Source organism: Lytechinus pictus, chromosome 11 (genome assembly GCF_037042905.1).
Source record: "Lytechinus pictus isolate F3 Inbred chromosome 11, Lp3.0, whole genome shotgun sequence".
Lineage (NCBI taxonomy): Eukaryota > Metazoa > Echinodermata > Echinoidea > Temnopleuroida > Toxopneustidae > Lytechinus > Lytechinus pictus.
The window spans coordinates 32,892,628-32,912,763 of NC_087255.1; the positions used below are offsets into that span (position 1 = coordinate 32,892,628).

A 20,136-nucleotide genomic window follows, 5' to 3' on the forward strand; every position below is an offset into this window, starting at 1 on the left:
TTTTGATGGTTCTTTCAATATCTTTATTCACTCTCACCATTTTATACATGTTCAAATAAAAATATACACTTTGAAATTGATGACATAATTGGTTTTGATGTCCATCATGCACATCAAATCTATACAAGGCTTCTAAAGCCAACCAAACTCATCACGGGTCTGCAGTATAAGACTAATATTTGAATGCAACTTACAAGAAATGAATTCCCTTTTTTGTAATCTGCTTATCGTTAATAAAGCTAAGTTCACAAAAAGCTTCATGACATCTCTCAGAAAAATACTGTTAACTGAGTATTGTCATGTATGGTCATAAAATCAGACTAGGGAGTGTGGGGGAAAAAGGGTGTTATTTCCACATACATGTTGATTTTCACTTTTGTCACCCACATGATTATTATGAAGTCATTTTATTTTTTATGGGTGTCATTCTTCCACCATATTACATAAGCATTTAGCGAAGCATGAATCAGGGATTTCAGTGTAAGGACTTAAGTCGATTTCTAGGAGTAGCATTCAAATGAAAGAGCACTGCAAAAACACTGGTGTTCATTTAACACCAGCCTGGTATCTATATCAGTAAACACCAGGGAAGTGTTGAAAAAAACACTGGTTTGGCATTAGGCTAACACCAGATAGGTACTAAAGCAATATCAATAGTGTTGAAACAATATTGGTTTTATTCTAAACTGGTGTTGTTTCAACACTTCCCTGGTGTTTACCGATATAGATACCAGGCTGGTGTTAAATGAACACTGGCGTTTTTGTAGTGTGTTATACAGCAGACCCCTCTTACGATTGTCACATATTACAATAATAATAATGGCATAATACATGTGACCATATTCGGGGGAGGGAGGGGAGAGCGGGATAGAACCATAAATCAAACATTTTGTGCAACAAAACTGGTAGTGCTTGTATTAACTGCAAAGATAGAACATACATATATTATGTTATTCATACATGTAGGTGCCAATGATAAATTCAGGGGAAAGTTTAAAGAATCATCTTTCCAGTGATCTTGACTGACAAACGACTGACAAACTTGCTCTGAGACAATCAGATGCAGCAATTTCAGTAGCTTATAACGATGTTTACTGACTTCTTATCGTGAAATGCTCCCCTGAATTTTCATCAAGTATATTCTTCCCAAGACAAGACTTGTACGATAATAAATACCTTTCATGTTGGCATGATTTGATTTATCACAAGTTTAAACCTCCTTACCATACTTTCAAATCTAATAGTTCTCAAAGCAGTACAGGTTCTATTATGCATAGAGAGACATTTTCTTTTTATCAGCACTTGAGGCAATTTGAACATAACTTTACAATTACCTGTATATGTGTTCCATGATTTACTACTCTCAACACATACTTCATCCTGCAGTTACATGCTGTATTTTATGTACAGTATTATAAGACTTTCAAGCTTGTTACAGAAGAACTATTGCAGTATGAAGTAGTTTGATATCAATACACTCATGGATGTTAAATACATGTGTTTTTTCCTATGACATTTCTTTTTCCAGCATCATAATCAGGTTTATTCCGTCAGACTATACATCATAAGTATTCAAGCTATAGACTAATTGCAACAATTTGACCAACCCATTGTTGTGGTTACTTCTAATGACAAAGTTGTAGGTTTTATATTTTCTCTCTTTTTGTAGTTAAAAAGTGAGGTGAGACTTTGAAAATATACAATTCCATGACTTGTAGCCTTATTCAGAGACTTTAAAATGGTACAGAAAGAGAAAATAGACAAAAAGTCAAGGAAAATACAATTTCAATGCCTGGACGTGCAATTCAAATGCATCAACCAGATTACCTTTAAACAAAAAAAGGTAGAAAAAAGTATAAAGGATATTTCAGACACAACCAAAAAATACATCAACAAGTACACATGCATTGTGCATTGAATTTTCAAATTCATAATGTTCATGTACAAACATTTACATGAATTTTCACATTTACTTTCAATACATTATTCTTAATTTTCTAATTCAGCTTACTCTTTCCCGCCGAGGATGAATAAATAACCAAAATAAAAATAGTATTGGCAGCAAAAGTTTGTTATGATACCCATCATTTAAGGAAATGGCAGAACTGCATTTCCGATATGGCCATAGATCTGGTAACAATTTCTATAAGTTCACATGCAAGAAATAGATTGATATCAACATAATGATATCAGGTGACTTAGGTCAGTACCAAAACATATTGGTAGAAAATACTCTTTACACCCACAATGATATATTGATAAATGTGAATGCTTAAGGTATGTAATGGTTTCTTTTGATTCACAAACAAGACATCAAATAACTTTTAAACATTTTCTATTGAACTGATAAAAATACCCTTTTATATTCTGGACCTCCATTATGATATTGCAGGATTAGCTCATCCTGTTGGATATAATGATGATGTAAAGCCAAGATACAGTTAATATCTTGAAAAATGCAGAGGGTAAAGCTGATGTGTGTCCAAATTACAGCATACAGAAAAACAAAGGAACAACTGCTAAAATCGAATATATTCCGTGGATAAATGGGATGCAAGACAAGGTCAAAGGTCATATCCTGCCCATCTTCACAATAGCTTCATGACATGTAGCCATTGAGATATCGATTTTTTGAATAGTAGTCCATCATCTGGTGTCTCATGAAGCAAATAGTAAGTGATATTCACTGGCTAATCTATTCTGAACCAATCAGGAGCAAGGATTCTTGGTAGCTTATAACAGTTGTCAGTGAAAATGACTGATTACTTGTTTTATGAAAAGCTCCACTAGGGTAAGGGTCATGCCTATTTGCTGGTTGCAGTGAATGATTGGAGTCCTGTGATAGCTCGGCCAAGGATTAGGGCATGGATGTCATGTGTACCTACACAAAAATAAAAATCATCATTCTGATTATGAACAATTCTTTAACATAATCTAAAACCCCTTTCAATACTTCACCCTCAAATAGGTTTGACCGACTGCCTATCAGAACAGTGCAGACTGAATCTGGATCAGAATATTGCAGACTCGGCAATAAAAATTGTGCTTGTATTTAAAAATAAAAAGTAATCTATATGAGTCTAGTAGAAAATGTGTTTTGCCGAGAAATATGAGCATGGTATCAGGACAATTTCTAAGCAATAATAACACACAGTCCCACATGTGCTAATCTGTGTTGGCAAACTTCAGTACACTTGCTTTCAGCTTAGATTACTTTTCAGGAAATGTTGTGGTTCAGTCACTTGACTCAACTAATCCAAGGGTTCAAGGTTACAATTTAGCCAGCACTATTGTCCTTCGTATGACATTTAACACTCTCCAACCAGGTATTAAATTATTTTCTTAATAGGATGCAGACATCAATGTATTATGAAGATATGGTGACAATTGATCTTTATTTTCTTTCTCATGAAATTATTTTCTATTGTGAGTTTGATTCTTACCTTCATACGTGTTAACAGCCTCTAGATTCATGACGTGTCTAATGACATGGTACTCATCACAGATACCATTACCACCGAGCATATCCCTTGATACCCGGGCAATGTCCAGGGCCTTACCGCAAGAGTTCCTCTTTATTAGGGAGATCATCTCGGGTGTGGCTCTGATAAAAGATATGAGTTCACAGGTCAAAGGAATTAACAGATAGGCCAAGAAACAAGTGCACCATATGATTTTGGTAGTGTTAGGTCTTTGACCTCCACACCCATTTGTTTTTGGAAGTGTTTATACAGCATTAACATCACTGATAGATCATTGTTATGGAATAGGTAACATAAACTCGTAATCAAGAAGTCAAACAAAAATAAATACAACATTATGTAGGCCTACTTTTATCGCTATGTTAAGAATTCATACATTAATTATTTTGAAGATAGTTTGGAATATTCATAAAGCTTTCTGTTTTTATAATAGGGGGTTCATGAGTGAGTTTAGAAAATAAGACAGAATACTTATTTTTCCAAGTTGATGATAATTTTTCATCAGATGAAAAGAATTTGGCAAGTAGAAAATCTCTTAATACTCACTTTCCCTCATCCTTCAGCCTTCCAACTTGAATACACGATTGCAAACCAAGGGAGATCTCTGTTAACATGTCAGCCATCTTCTTCTGCATCAGCTGATTCCTAGCCAAAGGTGAACCGAACTGTACCCTGGGAAGACAATGTCACATAACAGTCGATGGCTTAGGATTAGAATATCAGTGGAGGTCTATGTGGTTATTTTTTTGCTGCTTCAAAGTTGATATATAATTGTTCAAGTAGACTCCTGAAGACGGACAGTCAACCTGCCCGAAACGTCGAGTAACCTCTCTTCACTTCAACCTGCTACTACTCAAACCATCGCTACTCAAGCCATATTCAGCTCATCTCATCTGGTTTACAGTCCTTTTCAGGACTTCACTCACTTTCAAGAAAAGAATACTTCTAATTTTCTCTGTTCATTCTATCTCGTCTTTCCATTTCAATCTTTCTGCCCGTTTTTCCCTTTCCTTCTCTTCTTCATATTACACATGGTGAACCGTAAACCTTCTCTAAGTTCAAGTATGGTCCACTTTCACAAAGAAACTATCACTTCCCCTCACTTTGCCACAATGATGTATATATATGGGGAATGTAAACTACATGTACCAGAAATTTCTCGCTCAGTACTTTCACATTGGCTAATTTAAACTTGGATGCCCTGTCGATACGCCTCAATGCCTCTGTCCCCTGCCATGGATATTTAGTGTGCTCTCTGTTTAATTTTTCGAATTTATGCTGTAAATTGGAAAGTGGCTCGGCCTTGCCAAAAAATTATTGAAATCTAAGGCCAGGAACATTTGTTTGGTGCAAATTTAGAAAACATTATGATCATGTATACGTGTTGCAGAATGATTAAAAGCATACTGGTAGGATTCCCCCTAAATGATTTTCACAAGTGCCATACCCTTTGAGCAACCGATTACTCAAATCTCATTATAAAAACAATCGAGACATATCAAACTATTAATTATGTTTAGTCTAAACAAGTGTAAGACTTACCTATCTAATGTATACTGCCTTGCTGTTTCCAAGCAGAATTCGGCAGCCCCTAATGTGCCCCATGCGATTCCGTACCTTGCGTTGTTCAGACAACCAAACGGCCCCTGTAAATATGAACAAACATGGATCAGTACATGAACTTGAGAAGGCTCTAAGATGTAACTTCTGAAGGTTTCCATTGTGAATGAGGTAGTATTGATGTTTGGAGTTGCACCACATATTCTTTTGTTGGCAAATGTTTGGTCCTGAAATTATTTTTGGATGGTCTTATTCAGGACCAAACATTTACCCACAAAAGAATTCATGGTGTACTGATACACTACTACAATAGACAAGGTTAATATCATAGAAGTCCACTTTCTCTTTCAATGATGTCTTATTCCTATAAACTGAGAGCTCCTATTATAAGATGCCGTTCCAATGTATTCCTTAATTCCTTTCGTAATTATCATTTCTTTACCACTTTCAATCACTATCAGTGAACAGTTAATGTACAACAATGAATTCTCCTCAATACGGAAAATTTTGCAACTTTTTTTGAGTACCAAGGGGTTGAATTCCAAAGGTCAAAGTTCAATGCTTCTCACCCCAAGACCCTTCACATTGGGCAGCATATTCTCCTCCGGGATCTCTACATCCTCCATAACGATCTGTCCTGTGGCTGATGCTCGCAGTGAGAACTTGCCATCTATGTACGGAGCAGAGAGACCTTTCATTCCCTTCTCCAGGATAAAGCCTCTGATCTTGCCTCCTTCTTCCTGATTCTTCCCCCACACCACAAAGACATCGGCGATGGGCGAGTTGGTGATCCTGTAAAATAAACAGGGCAAACAAATAATAATATACAAAAAATGCACATTTACAGGTGTGTTATGGAGTGCACTCGAGGGTATTTACAATATGCGACAAGCACGAGGCACTCGAGTGCTTTTGCATATTATGAATGCCAAAGTAGCCTGCATCGTTATAATATCACAAATTTTGAAATGTGCATTATTTGTTTTATAAGACAGGTCAGAAGTATATATTTTTAGTGGAAATGTAGTTTGAATCCCTCAAACTTTTTCAAATAATATGCGACTTGCTTTCGCACTCACTTTGGATATATCCCTGAACCCATTTTATAATAAATGATAACATGCAACATTTACACAGCACATAATATATTTTTCAAAGCGCTGCATACTATTACCCTGATCATTCAATTAATTCCTTCTTACCAGGTACTCATTTACTACACCTGGGTGAAGAGTCACAAATGTAGATAAGTGCTTAGGGTAGTGTATTCTGACTTTCCACTCTCAATCAGAAGGTCATGGGTTTGAATCCCAGCCATAATGTTTTTTTTCCTTCAGCAGCTTGAGCTTAATCTATTAATTTAATACATTTATTTATATGTCCATTTAAATCAGCTTAAGTTTTGGCCATTTAGATGTATTGCCTAGAGTTGATTCAATCATCAAATGCTGGTTTTTTTTCTAAAGGGTGGATATTCATTAACATTCCTCTAAACAAATATCCAGATTTAAAGAAAAAGAAATGCTCTCAATACTGACATACCATGACTTGGACCCGTTGAGGGTGAATGTCTTTGATGAAGGATTATAGACAGCTTTAGTCTCCATACCAGCAGGGTCGCTGCCGTGATTGGGTTCTGTCAGGCCAAAGGCTCCTATCAGCTCACCAGAAGCTAAACAGAGATTAATAAGTAAACAATAGATACTATTCATGGGAGAATTGCTCATTAATGGAGGTTGGGAAATAATCTTCTGAATAAGACTAATTCTAATCCACTTTCAGTGTCAACTCAGTACTGATTAACAGTAGTTTTTTTATGAAGCAGCGATTGATCAAACACTTGATTATGGAGTAGAGTGACTTTTAAATGTTAACTACCATTTAGGATCAGAACTGGTATCATTGACATTTGTTTCTGCATGCCATACACAATGACTCTACATTTTCTCCCTCTCTCTCTCTCTCCTCCAGTTGGTATTCACTACTTTTTTCTTATTAATTGATCTATAAACTTGTTAAACTTAAAATATTTCTCTCTAAGCTGCCCTCCTTTCTAATAATATCTTTCTTTATCTTGCTCTCTGTGTATCTGTGTCTGTCTCTCCAGCTCTATCTCTGTCTCTCTTTCTCTGAAATCTACATTCTCAATGTGTTCTTCTCTTTTTCTCTCTCTTGCCTTCCTTCTCTTCTCCATTCCCTCCTCATCCTCCCCATCAATCTATCCCTCACTCCTCACCTAGCCTGGGTAGATATTTCTCTTTCTGTGCCTCTGTCCCATATGCATTGATAGGATGCATAACGAGCGAAGACTGAACGCTGAATGCTGATCTATAGCTGCTGTCTACATACTCTATCTCCCTGGCGAGTAAACCATAAGCGACAGAGGATACCCCAGCACACCCGTAGCCTTTGATGGTTGGTCCTAGCACTCCAAGGGCACCAAGCTCATAGAAGATATTCCGGTCAAACTCTGCATGGGTTCACGGGAAAAGGAAAAAAGATGCAGAATGCAGCATAATATATTTCACTATCAGACAATTTCAAGGGGGATATCTTTCCAATGAGAACCAAATTCAACCAAATGATCTCACAATGATCATTACTGTACTTTGGGATTGCTCTTAGATCAATGTGTTCTTCAAGGAACACAGAAGAGATACAAAGCTCAGAATTGAAATTAACTGAATAAATCACAACCCTTTATTAAGAAACAGAATTGAAGTAATAATAATAATCTAATTTGAAAATATTTCTTTATAATCATAATACTTCAAGAATAAAAAATATAGTTTAGGGTTACAGAGAAAACCACCATAGATTTTAGGAAGGCAGTTTCCAAATGAAAATATTGATAAGCCATTTGGTCATTAACTTTTCATCCTGACCACAAAGCTATCATGATACGGATTATTTTCATTTGGTCTAATGCCAATTCGTCCAATTGCCAACTCATCTATTATCATTTGGTCTACCATCAGTTAGTCCAATTTTCACATGGTCTAATTGCCATTTCGTCCACTTACCATTTTGTCTAACAACTAGTTGGTCCAATAGCCATTTAGTCCATATAGCATTTGCTCTAATTAGACTAAGTGTTAATTGAGCAACATGAATGAAAATAAAACAGATATTAGAACTGGTTATGAGACGAAATGGTCAAAAATAGTGATTAGACAAAGTGATGATTGGACCAAATGGTTGTTAGACGAAAAATTGATGGACAGAATAGCATTGGACTAAATGACGGTAGACCATGTGGTGATTGGACGACTTGGCAGTAGATGAATTGGCAATTTACCTACGATACCATAAAAGTTGAAGGGTCAAACTATCAATTCAGGAGATAAATTAATTTTGTGTCTTAGATATACATATTTATAAAAGTGATATGGATCCTAATATTTGCCTGAAATCTATCACATGATGACCAGTCATTTATTCTAGCTAACAGATAAATTTGCCAATGACTGGTAATAATTTGGAGATGACAATGGTTCATGAAATAACAAGGACCCACATCATTATCTCATGAAACATTATTGTACAGGGCCCCATCCTCGCAAGCTATGCTTTTCTTGGGGTCCTTCCGATTTTTATTTATGAATTTTGTATGTATTTGTTTTGATTGAGTTTTTAATGGAAAATAAATGAATTGAATTGAAAATTGAATTGAAATTGAATTGAAATTGAAAGATCTCATTTCGCTTGGGCATTACAATTATTACCCACATTTGTTACATTTCTAACAGTCTGAATGCCCTCAGATATGCCTCACATGTGTTGGAACCATTTCAAAGGTACCTTGTGCTGTTGTGCATGTTATTGTCTGTATAATAGTTACCTCCATTTCTATTAGCCATTAGGATTCTTGGCATGAGCTTCTCTTGGCAATATGCTTTGAACTGATCCCGGACCAAGATCTCTTCCTCTGTCAGTTGGCTCTCGAGGTTAAAGGCATCTTTCCAACTAAATTCAACCTTTCTTGTCGCTTTCTTTTCACCTGTATCTGACTTTTCAGAAGCTAGCATTTACAAATGAATACAGTTAAGGAAATGACATTGCAAGTCAACTTTAAAGAAACTGTATGGTTTTCTTGCAGAGCAACTGGCCTATTTTATGCGTAAATGCTTTCCATGAAAACGGCCATAATGGTGGCGTATATTGGCAAATATTTCCTTGCTGTTCCTAAAAACTCTGTAGGTCGAGAAATTCACATAAAAAATAAGATTTTGATAATCATTATGACAGAAAATTTGGAGTGTTCAAATTGCACTTTTTATAATTTTGATGGCAACATCATCAGCTGGCAGGAAAAATGGATTTCCATACCTTGTTTACATTTGGTTATCCATTACTCTGAGCTCTGTATGATTGTTTTAAAAAAAGTGCCAGGAATCTTAGTGTAATATAACAATAGCAAATGATTTTTACTCTCCAAAATGAAGTCAATCATCCTAGATTAGGGTTGGCAATGAGCACAAATGGTGCTATTGTGGATGTGCACAAAATTTGTATACATGTGGATTGTGCGCGTTGGCTCTCTCTACAATGCATTGCTGGCGATCACTACATGGTTATTCCTATTGCAGGAGGGATTTCCCTCTCTGTGGCATACTTGAATGTGACACTCAGCCGAAAGGCAAAGTTTCCCTGCGGCCGAGTGTCACATACACATTCAAGAACATGCCGAGACAACTTTGACTTTTGGGCAAGTTTTCCTTGGGGACGAGTTACACCGCATCCAGGCATCCCATCGATTTTCCATACAGATTACGTCATTATAAAGAATCCGGGACAGCCATGGACAACTCCACCGGGTCGATTTGTCCAGGGTTTGCTCCGGTTCGGACAAATCGACCCCGGGAATTTGACCACTTGAATTCTTCTTCAAAATGTCATGAAAATGAGTTTCTACCTTTGCTTCAGTGGTGTAATGAGCCAAAAACTTTGAGGGGGCTCAATATGGCGTATCGCATAAAAATAATAAGAAGTTGTTGACATTTTTATTACAAAAATCCATGTTTGTGATAGATTTTGCCATATTTTTCGGAAAAAATATATCTCACCATTGTTCTTTCCTTTTCATTCCTCTTTTTTTTTTAGTCGTGAATTTTTTTTGGGAGGGGGGCATGGCACAGAAATGTCAAAATTTTTGTCAAGAATATAGTAGAAACATAGAAAGTTGGAAAACTAATTTCATAGTTTTGAAGAAGAATTCAAGTGGTCGAGTTGTCCGAAGAACCAGAGCCAACCCTGGACAACTCGACCGAGTCAGGTTGTCCAGGGCAGCAGGTTGGGCTGTCAAGGGTCAGGCTGTCCGGCCCCCATTGCAAAGTGTCAAATGTCAATTGCATTGGGTAGGAAGCGTGGGAACATTTTGAAGACACAATCAAGACATCAGTCTGGTAAGGACTGGTTATTTAGAAAAAAACTTCATACTTAGATCTATGGCATCAGGGACAGGGGCAGTGAAAAATTAGAAAAAAAATAATGTGAAGTTAGACTTAGAACCCCAGGTTTTTTTTTTTCTTGAAAATTACCATTTCTAAATTCTGGATTTTATTTGGAAATCCATGTTTGTTTGTGTTTTGACAGGGGCCTATATAAAAGTATGTCTTGACTGCGTGATGACAAGACAACATCAAATTTCTAAAATCATCACAAATTCCTCTCGACTAGCTACGCCACGCATGCACGGCCCACGCCGTCGTAGCTCACCCATGCCATGGGTGCATTACATGCCGTCATGTACAGGAAAATGGAAGGCATGGCGCATGCAAAATTGCAACACTTCCATGGCCCTTGCATGATTTACCGAACGATGTGAAGTCAATTCCCCCTAATATCATGAATATCCCTCAAATAGCATTATCTAAATAAAAGCGCTATTTCTCTTCTCATGACAAAATATGGAGCAGTCTTCTATTTCCAAAGTTTTTCGTCTAATGAGCTAAAGAGGGAGAAATTTATCTTCATATCAAAGACACTACAAAGAAAAGACTAGGCACAAAAACTATTTTACACGTAAATCGATGCAAAGCGTTACGCGAAGTCGGCATCCGGCAGTGTCCTATCTTTATATTGTTAAGACTTTGGTGGAACGTTTGTTGACAAACGAACTGTAGCACTGCTGGCTCTGTTCAAGGAACGCAGAATTTTCTATTTTTTTGTTTAATTTGTCATCGCTTTGAATGTTTTCAAAAAGTATTATCGTCAGCAAGTTTAAGTTATTGCATTTATTGGTGTCTATATTTTATCAAACAATCATGGGAATTGCACATACAATGAATCTAGACTACATGTAGAATCTAGTTATAAAATACTGACGAGCTGAATTAAGGTTGAGAATTAACAATTATATTAGCGCCACCAACGACCTTCCTTTTCTGTGGAAGAGACATGCGAAGCCACTTTTCCGGCCGAGGTAAGGGATTTTGCTCTCTTTATGTGCTTTTTTAGTTTTTATATAAAAAATGGAAAATGGAACGCCCGTCACCAGAAAAAGCACTGGTGAGTAGCGGAATGAGCTTCAGCCAACAAGTAACATTATTGTATTCCCATTAAAAAGGCGTTGTGAAGCGATATTATTTATTATTAACCAACTCAAAAATCCACTGCATAAACACGTTCGTAGTGCGAGGTTAGTATAGTACACATTCGTAGTGCGAGGTTAGTATAGTACACGTTCATAGTGCGAGGTTAATAGTATACCCAGTTGTTGTGTGACCGGACAGGTTGTTTGTTCGGACGATCAATTTTAGAAAGTCATTTGGAAAAAAATTACAAGTGAAGTTTCATCAATTTTTAGTACAAAATGTTAGGAAATATTATAAAGAATAAAATAGAAGATGATTACAAGTATTGAATTCATATTTATAGTGTAATCCAAAGACAAAAAAGAAGGCTTCAAAAAGATAAACTGTCCGGACACCCAACCCCCCATCCTATAGTATACTAACCTCGCAACATGTGTGAGTGTGCGTAGCTAACGTTAGAACTATTCTAACTTCTCTTGAGTTGGTTCAATGACAACAATAATGAGAATGTGTGGGACAGTGCTTTGAAAAATATCATTGGCATTGCATCATATAAATCAGTAAGCTATAAGTATAAAGGATACGTTGTGTTGCAGGTACCGTTCCTAAGGATCTACATGGTGAGAAAACAACTGGCTGAGTAACTTTCCTCAGTAAATCTGGGGTTAAAATTCTCCGGAGGGCCATTATTTCAAGTCGTGAATACGGTCCTGTCGCAGTCACTTTTCCGTCTTTACGCAATCCACTAACCGATGACGTGACGTCACATCATCTATAGCTGCATTTCAAGAACCTGTAGTTTCATAATTATTATGTTACATCGATCATTATGAATAATGAGTTGAATGATTTTTAATAAAATAAAATAAATTGAATAAAAACAGCATGAAAATATTTTAAAGGGAATTTTACTTCACTATAATTTCGTTTGTACATTCACTAAAAAATAAATACAACAAGCGACTTTTCTTTTTTAAAGACGGTTCTGAATTCAACCAATGGGGGAAGTCGTGATGTAACACACCTTCTTCCAGCCCACCACTCTCAAAGAAAACCTTTTTATTTGGGAATGCTCATCGCAAGCAAGCAATGCATACCAATACTGAGGTGAAAGTTACTCTGCTGAGGAAAAGAATGGGGAACCTGTTTTCACTTGTCTTTCTAAGCTAAATCCCCATTTTATTCCCTACTCGTCAATCTTTCTTCTTTGCACCTGCCGCAAAGAACCCGTTTTTCTGTCCAGAACTCATGGCCATGGGTTAGCCATAATTTTTTGGTTGCCCTCCTACTGATATAGGGTCTACCACTCTACCTACTAGTAAAATATAAGTGAATATCTAGATGTTAGATAACAAACTATACCTGTACAGTCAATACATGAAATTATACATTACTAGATCGGATGAAAAGTTAACTTGTTTCTGACTTGTTTCAAAAGAAATGCGATCAAATTTATTATTTAATAATTTGCAAAAAAATTAAAAATTGGGATATCGACAAAATAACTGTAGGATTTCTCTTTGGTATATAACCGAACCGGAACTTCTCAAATGTGAAAATTCCAGGATATAGGCCTAATGTACGTTTATGGTTTTCTCATTTTGCAGTAATTAAGTTCAAGAAAGGTGGTGGAAGGAAAGTTTAAAATCCCATTATAGGAAACATGGAGAAGGCCTAATATTTTCATTCAAATTTTCACAAAAAATCATTCTGGTGAGATTTATCTTCAATACTTATCATTATTTTAACCAACCGTAATCTAAATTAAATCATAGGTTAAAGCGCCCCCTTTATAGGAGGGGTGTGACAAGGAAGGAGCCAAAATCTGTCACATAATTTATAGGTCTATGAGGAAACGAAAAAACGTAATATATACATTTTTTTAATGAAAGGAAAATTGAGAAAAATAAGATTTCAAGAGGTTTTTAATCCCCTTAATTGCTATTGACATTGAATGCATCAACATTTTAAAAACGATTTTGGAGAGTGAAAACGTACAGTAGCTTTTGAAATATTTCCCTTCAAATCCTCTGAATACTAATTTAGTATTTAAAGGATTTGAAGGGAAAGATTTCAAAAGCTACGTACGTTTTCACTCTCCCAAATCGTTTACAATTTTATGTGGTATTATTAAGGCTTGGATGATCAGGAGGTACATGCTTTGATGCCATGCGAGCCTAAAATTTGATTCAAGGAGCAACATGAATGACTGCAATAAATACATCCCGAAGATCATACAGTTAATAATCCTACAAGAGTTGTAGGAGTATTCATTGCCAAATAACTCAAAATCAACATAATATTTTTAAAAACACTGTTTAGTATAGCTATAAAATTATTCTCATTTCAATTTTATTGAAAATGTATTTCAATAAGGTTTATATCCAATAATAAGCATTATCCCACATAAAATAAACTGAAATTAAATTATTTGGGAGAAAATGCTGATTTAGGACATAACAGTTATGTACATGTATAGGATGCATTACAAGGACTTTCATGAATTAATATTTTTTAGTTGTAAGCAAGTGACTCAATCGGCCGTTAGGCCTAAATCTAGCAGAAATTGGATGCTCATTGCTTTTCGTAGTAACTATGCCGTTTGATGATCAATGAAGAGTATTTTAACATGTAATAGCCCCTTATGACTTGTGTGGAACAAATTTATGTTAATATCAACATGATAAAAAATGTTCTTCTTCTGATTTATGTCTTAAAGTCTTACCAATTTCAAAGATATACCTAAATTTTATCTCAGTCATGCCGGATTGTATAGATAATTCCTAATCTCGGATTATTATTATTAACAGATTTTTATAACATGACTATTTTCTTTCTTTTCCATTCGACCCAATTCTTTTGAATTTCAGAGCGCTAGATAAAAATGTTCATTGTAATTTGCACACACTATAAAAATTAATATTATCATTATCATACATGTATTTTCAAATTAGTACCCCTTGCATTGATTGAAGCTTTTATCAAAATTTATGTGCTTAATGTTCTCGACCCATAACCTATGCGACCCCCTGTTGCACCACAAATTGTCACCCCGCGACAATTTTGTGCAAAAACTGACCCGAAAAATCGTCACCCCATCACAAATTGTCGCCTCGCGACAATTTGTGCTGCACGTGCCGGTCTCAATTTTTAAACATATTGGGCCAATTTTGTGTCGGCAAAAAGAAATGCATATTGTCGCCTAATACACCAAAATTTGTCTTCAACCACCAGACTGGTGTGTAGTGTATATAGGCCGCCCTGGTGTGTGTCGTTGTTTGTGGTAAGGTTGTGTGCATTGTGTTAATAGAGGTGAGTGTTGTGTTGGTATGTGTGTGTGTAAGGGTGTGCGTGTGTGTTTGTATGTGTGTATTATTATTATTTTTATTTATTATTATCATTTATTTATTTATTTTATTCATTTATTCATTTTATTCTATTATAGGCATTTTATTTAAACTCCAATCTATTCTTCCCGAAAAACATCTGATAATGCTATACAATTCTTTAATCCTTCCTTATTTACAATACTGTAATATTGCATGGGGAGGGACAGGTTCAACAAAACTTGAACCCTTGCACAAACTTCAGAAAAAGGCTTTACGAATTTGTACATCTTCTCATTTCCTTGCCCATTCTCAACCAATATTCTTTAGACTTAAAACGTTGAATATTTTTGATATTCATACTTACCAAACTGCTATTCTAATGTTCAAACTAAAAAAAAACAATATTACCTAGCAATATCTCTTCATTTTTTCAACAAAATAAGCATATTCATTCTTACAATACCCGACAAAGTTCAAAATTACACTATTCAAAAGTAGAAAATGATCGCTCACTGAGATTAATCCGTCATCAAGGTCCTCGTATATGAAATACTCTGAATGTGAATGTTACATCATGCAGCTATTTAAACTCTTTTAAACAAAAATGTAAATCAAGCTTGCTATCCACTTATAGTCACTAAATATACATTTTTTTTTTCTCTCTCTAATAATTGGATAATATGTATGTACATTGTGCTTTACCGGTATTTGATGCGTCTCACTCTTTGTGGCTGGTTCACTTACAAATTTTAGAGTGACTTGTTCCAGGCACAATTGACTAGGCACAAATACCTCCCCCCCCCCCATGCCTGTGTGATTGACTGTGTGGTGTGGATGTGTTTGTTTTGTTTTTGCTTTGTTACTCTGTTTAAACGCTTTTTTTTATCATCTTCTTTGTGTACACAATCTACTGAATTTTTGTTCCTGGGGGGGAACATTTAACCCACAAGCTTCGCTTTTTAGTTCCCCCCTTTTTCCTCATCTATTATATTATTGGTTACAGCCCGATAGACCGCGGGTCCGATAGACCGCGGGTCCGATAGTCCGCGGGTCCGATAGACCGCGGGTCCGATAGTCCGCGGGTCCGATAGACCGCGGGTCCGATAGACCGCGGGTCCGATAGTCCGCGGTGTGTGTAAAATTATGATCAGGATATATTGAGATCCAATGTCATCAAGAGGTCAAAAGGCCAATGGTACGAGTCCATGGGGTTCTATAACGATGACCCAAAGGACAATCGCCCCCTGACATCTACTTCAAGGAAAATATTATCCCCATATTTTTATCGTGCAGGGACTGTTACCCCCCCCCCCCCCGGAAAATTACCCTCTAGACGCCATACGGAGCCTCTAAAATGCCATCGACTTGACGACATGGCGAGATACTTTATCTTGCCTTGTCGACTAAATAAGCTTATTACGTCCGCATGGCGCGATACGTTATCCTGCCAAGTCAGTCCACTTATAAAAAGTTATATGTCAACATGGCAAGATATTTTATCTTGCCAAGTCGACTTAAATAAGTTACATGTCAACAAGGCGATATATCGGGATTCTCGCCGGGACTTGTTCACTTCATATCTCGCCATGTAGACATATCGACTTGACAAGATAGAATATATCGCTATGTCGAAATAATAAGCGTATTAATTACTTAGGCGGTGGAAGCGGGGGGGGGGGGGTATTTCCCCTCTAAATTTGAGGTGGGGGACGGTCCCCCTAGATTTTTAGTTGAGAACCTTTTTGTTTGCTTGTCAATTTTTTTTCTACGTCCCCCCCCCCTAAATTGAGGTGGGCCCCCCTAAAATCTTTTTGTCCCTCCCCCCCTAATTTTGGTTGATAACCTTTTTTTTTTCTTGTCAAGAAATTTTGGTGGTCCCTCCTATAAATTTTGGTTGATTTGCTTGTCAAAATTTTTACCTGTGTCCATCCCAAAATTTCAGGTGGACCCCCTAAATTTTTTTTGCCTTCCGCCACCAATTATTAATTAAGACATGGCAAGATAAAGTACCACGCCATGTCTTCACGTTGATGGCATTTTCAAAACTCCGTACTAGGGGTAATTATCCGGGGTAATTGTCTGGAGAGTAAATTTCCGGGGGGGGGGGGTAACAGTCCCCGGCGGTAAAAATATGGGGATAATGTTTTCCTTGAAGTAGTTGTTAGGGGGATATTGCCCTAATTGGGTTATTGTTATAGAACACAGGCGCGGATCCAGGATTTCGTGGGGAGGGAGGGGGGGATTTGACCTGATTTTTGGCGCCCATGTGTACTTTTCGAAAAATGGCGCCCACTCCCTCCTGGCCAGGCTAACTTAAGTGCCTTAAATGGATTTTGAATTATCTTATAATCACATTAAAAAAAAAAACCACTTTTTCATCAATATCCATCCATCAATATATAATGTGATATCAATGGGAGCGCGAAGCACGAGCGATGGGGGGGGGGGTTCAAATTGGTGTAACTTCTAACCAGAGTAGGCCCTATACTAGAATATTGTGTGAACGGGAGCTGTAGTTTCTGTACTGTTGATTAAGAATACCCTTCAATAATATTAATGATAACCTCTTGGGAATAATGCAATCTCGAAGCAATCGACTAATTCTCCTCATCAGTGGCGTATTTATTCAGCATGGGGTGCACGGGGGGGGGGGGGGTGGCGACGACACCAAGTTAAAAAAAATAAATGAAGTGGGAGGGGGGTAGACGTTAAAGAAAATCTGAGATTTCATTCTTAAAAACACATTGAGGTATCTCACATGGCCTAAATAAATAATGAGAACGCGAAGCGCGCCATGATTTTTAAAATATATTTTTCATGTATTATATCCTGAAAGCCTAAGTCAGGGGCGGACCCAGCTTCCGCCAATAGGGGGAGGGGCCATTTTTCACCCATATTTTCCCCGATCGGCCGCTCAAAGTTGATTTTTTTTTCTTTGAAGGGGTTGTCCCAGTGCCGTAATGAGCCAACAATTTCGAGGGGGCTCGATATGGTGTATCGCATAAAAATAATAAGAAGTTGCCAGTGAGCGAAGCGAGCAAGCAAATATGCCGACATTTTTATTACAAAATACAAGGTTGTGATAGATTTTGACATAATATTTGGTAAATAATATTATATTTCATCCTAATCCATTTCCTTTTCTCTCTATTTTTTCTTAGTCTTGATTCTCTCTTTTTTTTTTTGGGGGGGGGGGGGGTGGGCAAAACGCCCATGTCCTAACAGTCATTTCCTAGCTTTACTTTATAAGCCACATAAATGTGTAATAATCTCTTAAGCCCTATGTAATCTAAAAATGAAATTTCATGTATTTTGTCCTGAAAATTGAACATTTTGGGCAATGTTTGTGAACCTGAACAGGACGCGTATGTAACTAGATAATTACCACGAGCGCGAAGCGCGAGCAGAAATGTTAAATATTCGTTCTGGCCTGGTCGAAAAGGGACCTGTTAAGGATGTTTTGTAGTTAGCCATTAAGACGATACATATTTCAACGATTGAATAATGCGAGCGCGAAGCGCGAGCTGAACATTTTTGATATCCAACCTAAAAAGATGAGATTTCAAATCCCCCTATGGGACATTCGATTCATGTTTGTCAATCATGAAAAAGCATGGGTAATTTTTGGTATCTTTTTACAATAATAATGTGAGCGCAAAGCGCGAGCAGAAAATTTTTGATATTCTGATCCGAAACTGGATAATTTTAGCACATTTTGAATAAGATCAAGCTTTGTATCTCAAAAAACATGCGTGCGCGTGTTTTAGAGTTCGACAGAATCCTGGCAATCTGAATACATTTCATTTTTCATCATAAAAATCAATAATGCGAGCGCAGAGCCCGAGCTGAAAATAATATTTGAAATTCTGATATGAAAAGGGTCAATTTAAGCACTGTTTACAGCACTGTGTATATAGTGAAATTTGATAGCACTATATAAATAATGCGAGCGCGAAGCGCGAGCTGATATTTTATTATTATTTTGACCTAGGATCGAGACATTTTAGGCCTAAGGACATTTTGTCATCATATAAGAATGATGACTGTCTTCTATTTCTTTTCCTAAAACTTGTCGATATTTATTTCTGAAAAAGGGACAATTTAGTTATTATGAATTCATACAAATTTTATTTAATATTAGTTAATCTGTTAAGCCTAGTGTGTGAAATTTGTTGACAGTGCATGAGGCCTGAAAACTGGATATTTTAAGTATTTTTGTAATCATGAATAGGATTCATTGGTTGATATATTTTTAGCAAATAATGCGAGCGCAAATCGCGATCCGGAATTTTTTAATGGGGGGATTTAAGTAGTTTGTTATAGAATTAATATACAGGTATACATAACTCATCAATCAAAATGCGAGCGCACAGCGCTAGCTCATAGGCCTTTATTATTATTTTTTTTACAATCGAGACACCTGAAAAGGTATATTTAGAAAATCTTATATGACATACAAAAAGACAATAGGTAGGCCTACTTGGCAAATCGTGCTAGCGCACAAAATGTTGTAAATGTTGATTCAAACCATAAAACGGACATTTTCCAGAGCACTTAAAAACATAAATTGGTAAATAAAACAAAATAATGAAAGATCGATGTCCGAGCTGAATTATGTTTTGTATATTGATATCAAAACTTGATATTTTAAACTACATATCAGCATATTGAGCAAGATATGTATCTCATCGAACAGGCAATGCGAGCGCGATGCGCGAGCGAAACTTTAATATAGTGACATTAAATATTTTCAAAAATTGTTTTCCAAGTCTTCTCCTGACCTTATTTTATTCACTCGTCTTCCTCCTGTTATGTTTCGTCTTCTTTTTTTCTCCTTTCTTCCCCCCTTTTTTTTCTTTCCCCGTTTTTCCCAATTTATTTGCTCTGTCAATAGGGGGGAGGTTGCCCTCGGGCCGCCTGGATCCGCCTATGTTAGTAGTTGTTATGAAGAACACGATGCATATCTATTAAGAAATGAATGCGACCGCGAAGCGCTAGCTGAAAACTTGATGAAATGAAAAATACATTTTCAGTTGTCAGGTTAGAATATCAAATATTTTCAGCTTGTGCTTCTCGTTCGCATAAAAAACTGTAAGGTCGGGATGCGTATATAACTAAACAATTCATTGATGCCAGCGCGAAGCGCGAGCTCAATTTTTTTATATACTGACTTAAGAAAGACTAAGGTATAATTCCTATTCTAATTGCTTGTCCTTTTCTCTTTGTTTC

The 20,136-nt window shown here is 36.6% G+C and overlaps 1 protein-coding gene across 6 annotated transcripts; it reads right to left on the minus strand.

The window, feature by feature from the left end:
• LOC129271206 (glutaryl-CoA dehydrogenase, mitochondrial-like) lies at positions 1-12,354 on the minus strand. Of its 6 annotated transcripts, none has more exons than XR_010295054.1 (10): positions 12,163-12,354; positions 8,884-9,063; positions 7,279-7,512; positions 6,585-6,714; positions 5,612-5,834; positions 5,025-5,128; positions 4,029-4,154; positions 3,444-3,604; positions 1,530-2,881; positions 1-561 (listed from the first exon to the last, which is right to left on the minus strand). XR_010295054.1 is itself a non-coding variant. In XM_054908582.2 (9 exons), exons 1-9 carry the CDS (start codon positions 12,263-12,265, stop codon positions 2,805-2,807), a joined length of 1,338 nt encoding a protein of 445 aa, XP_054764557.2. In that variant the 5' UTR covers positions 12,266-12,354; the 3' UTR covers positions 1-2,804. The 6 variants fall into 6 exon arrangements, 1 of the variants encoding a protein (XP_054764557.2); XR_010295053.1 differs by having other exon boundaries at positions 1-568; XR_010295052.1 differs by having other exon boundaries at positions 778-2,881.
• Between the last annotated feature and the right edge of the window lie 7,782 nt (positions 12,355-20,136).

Excerpts from the sequence above, each read along its gene's own strand:
- LOC129271206 (XM_054908582.2), bottom strand. The coding sequence starts at position 12,265 with ATGGCCCTCCGGAGAATTTTAACCCCAGATTTACTGAGGAAAGTTACT. Across the intron at positions 5,835-6,584 it reads CTCAACGGGTCCAAGTCATG|GATCACCAACTCGCCCATCG; the intron begins GTATGTCAGTAT and ends TTTATTTTACAG. Across the intron at positions 3,605-4,028 it reads AGGCTGAAGGATGAGGGAAA|AGCCACACCCGAGATGATCT; the intron begins GTGAGTATTAAG and ends ATCTTTTATCAG.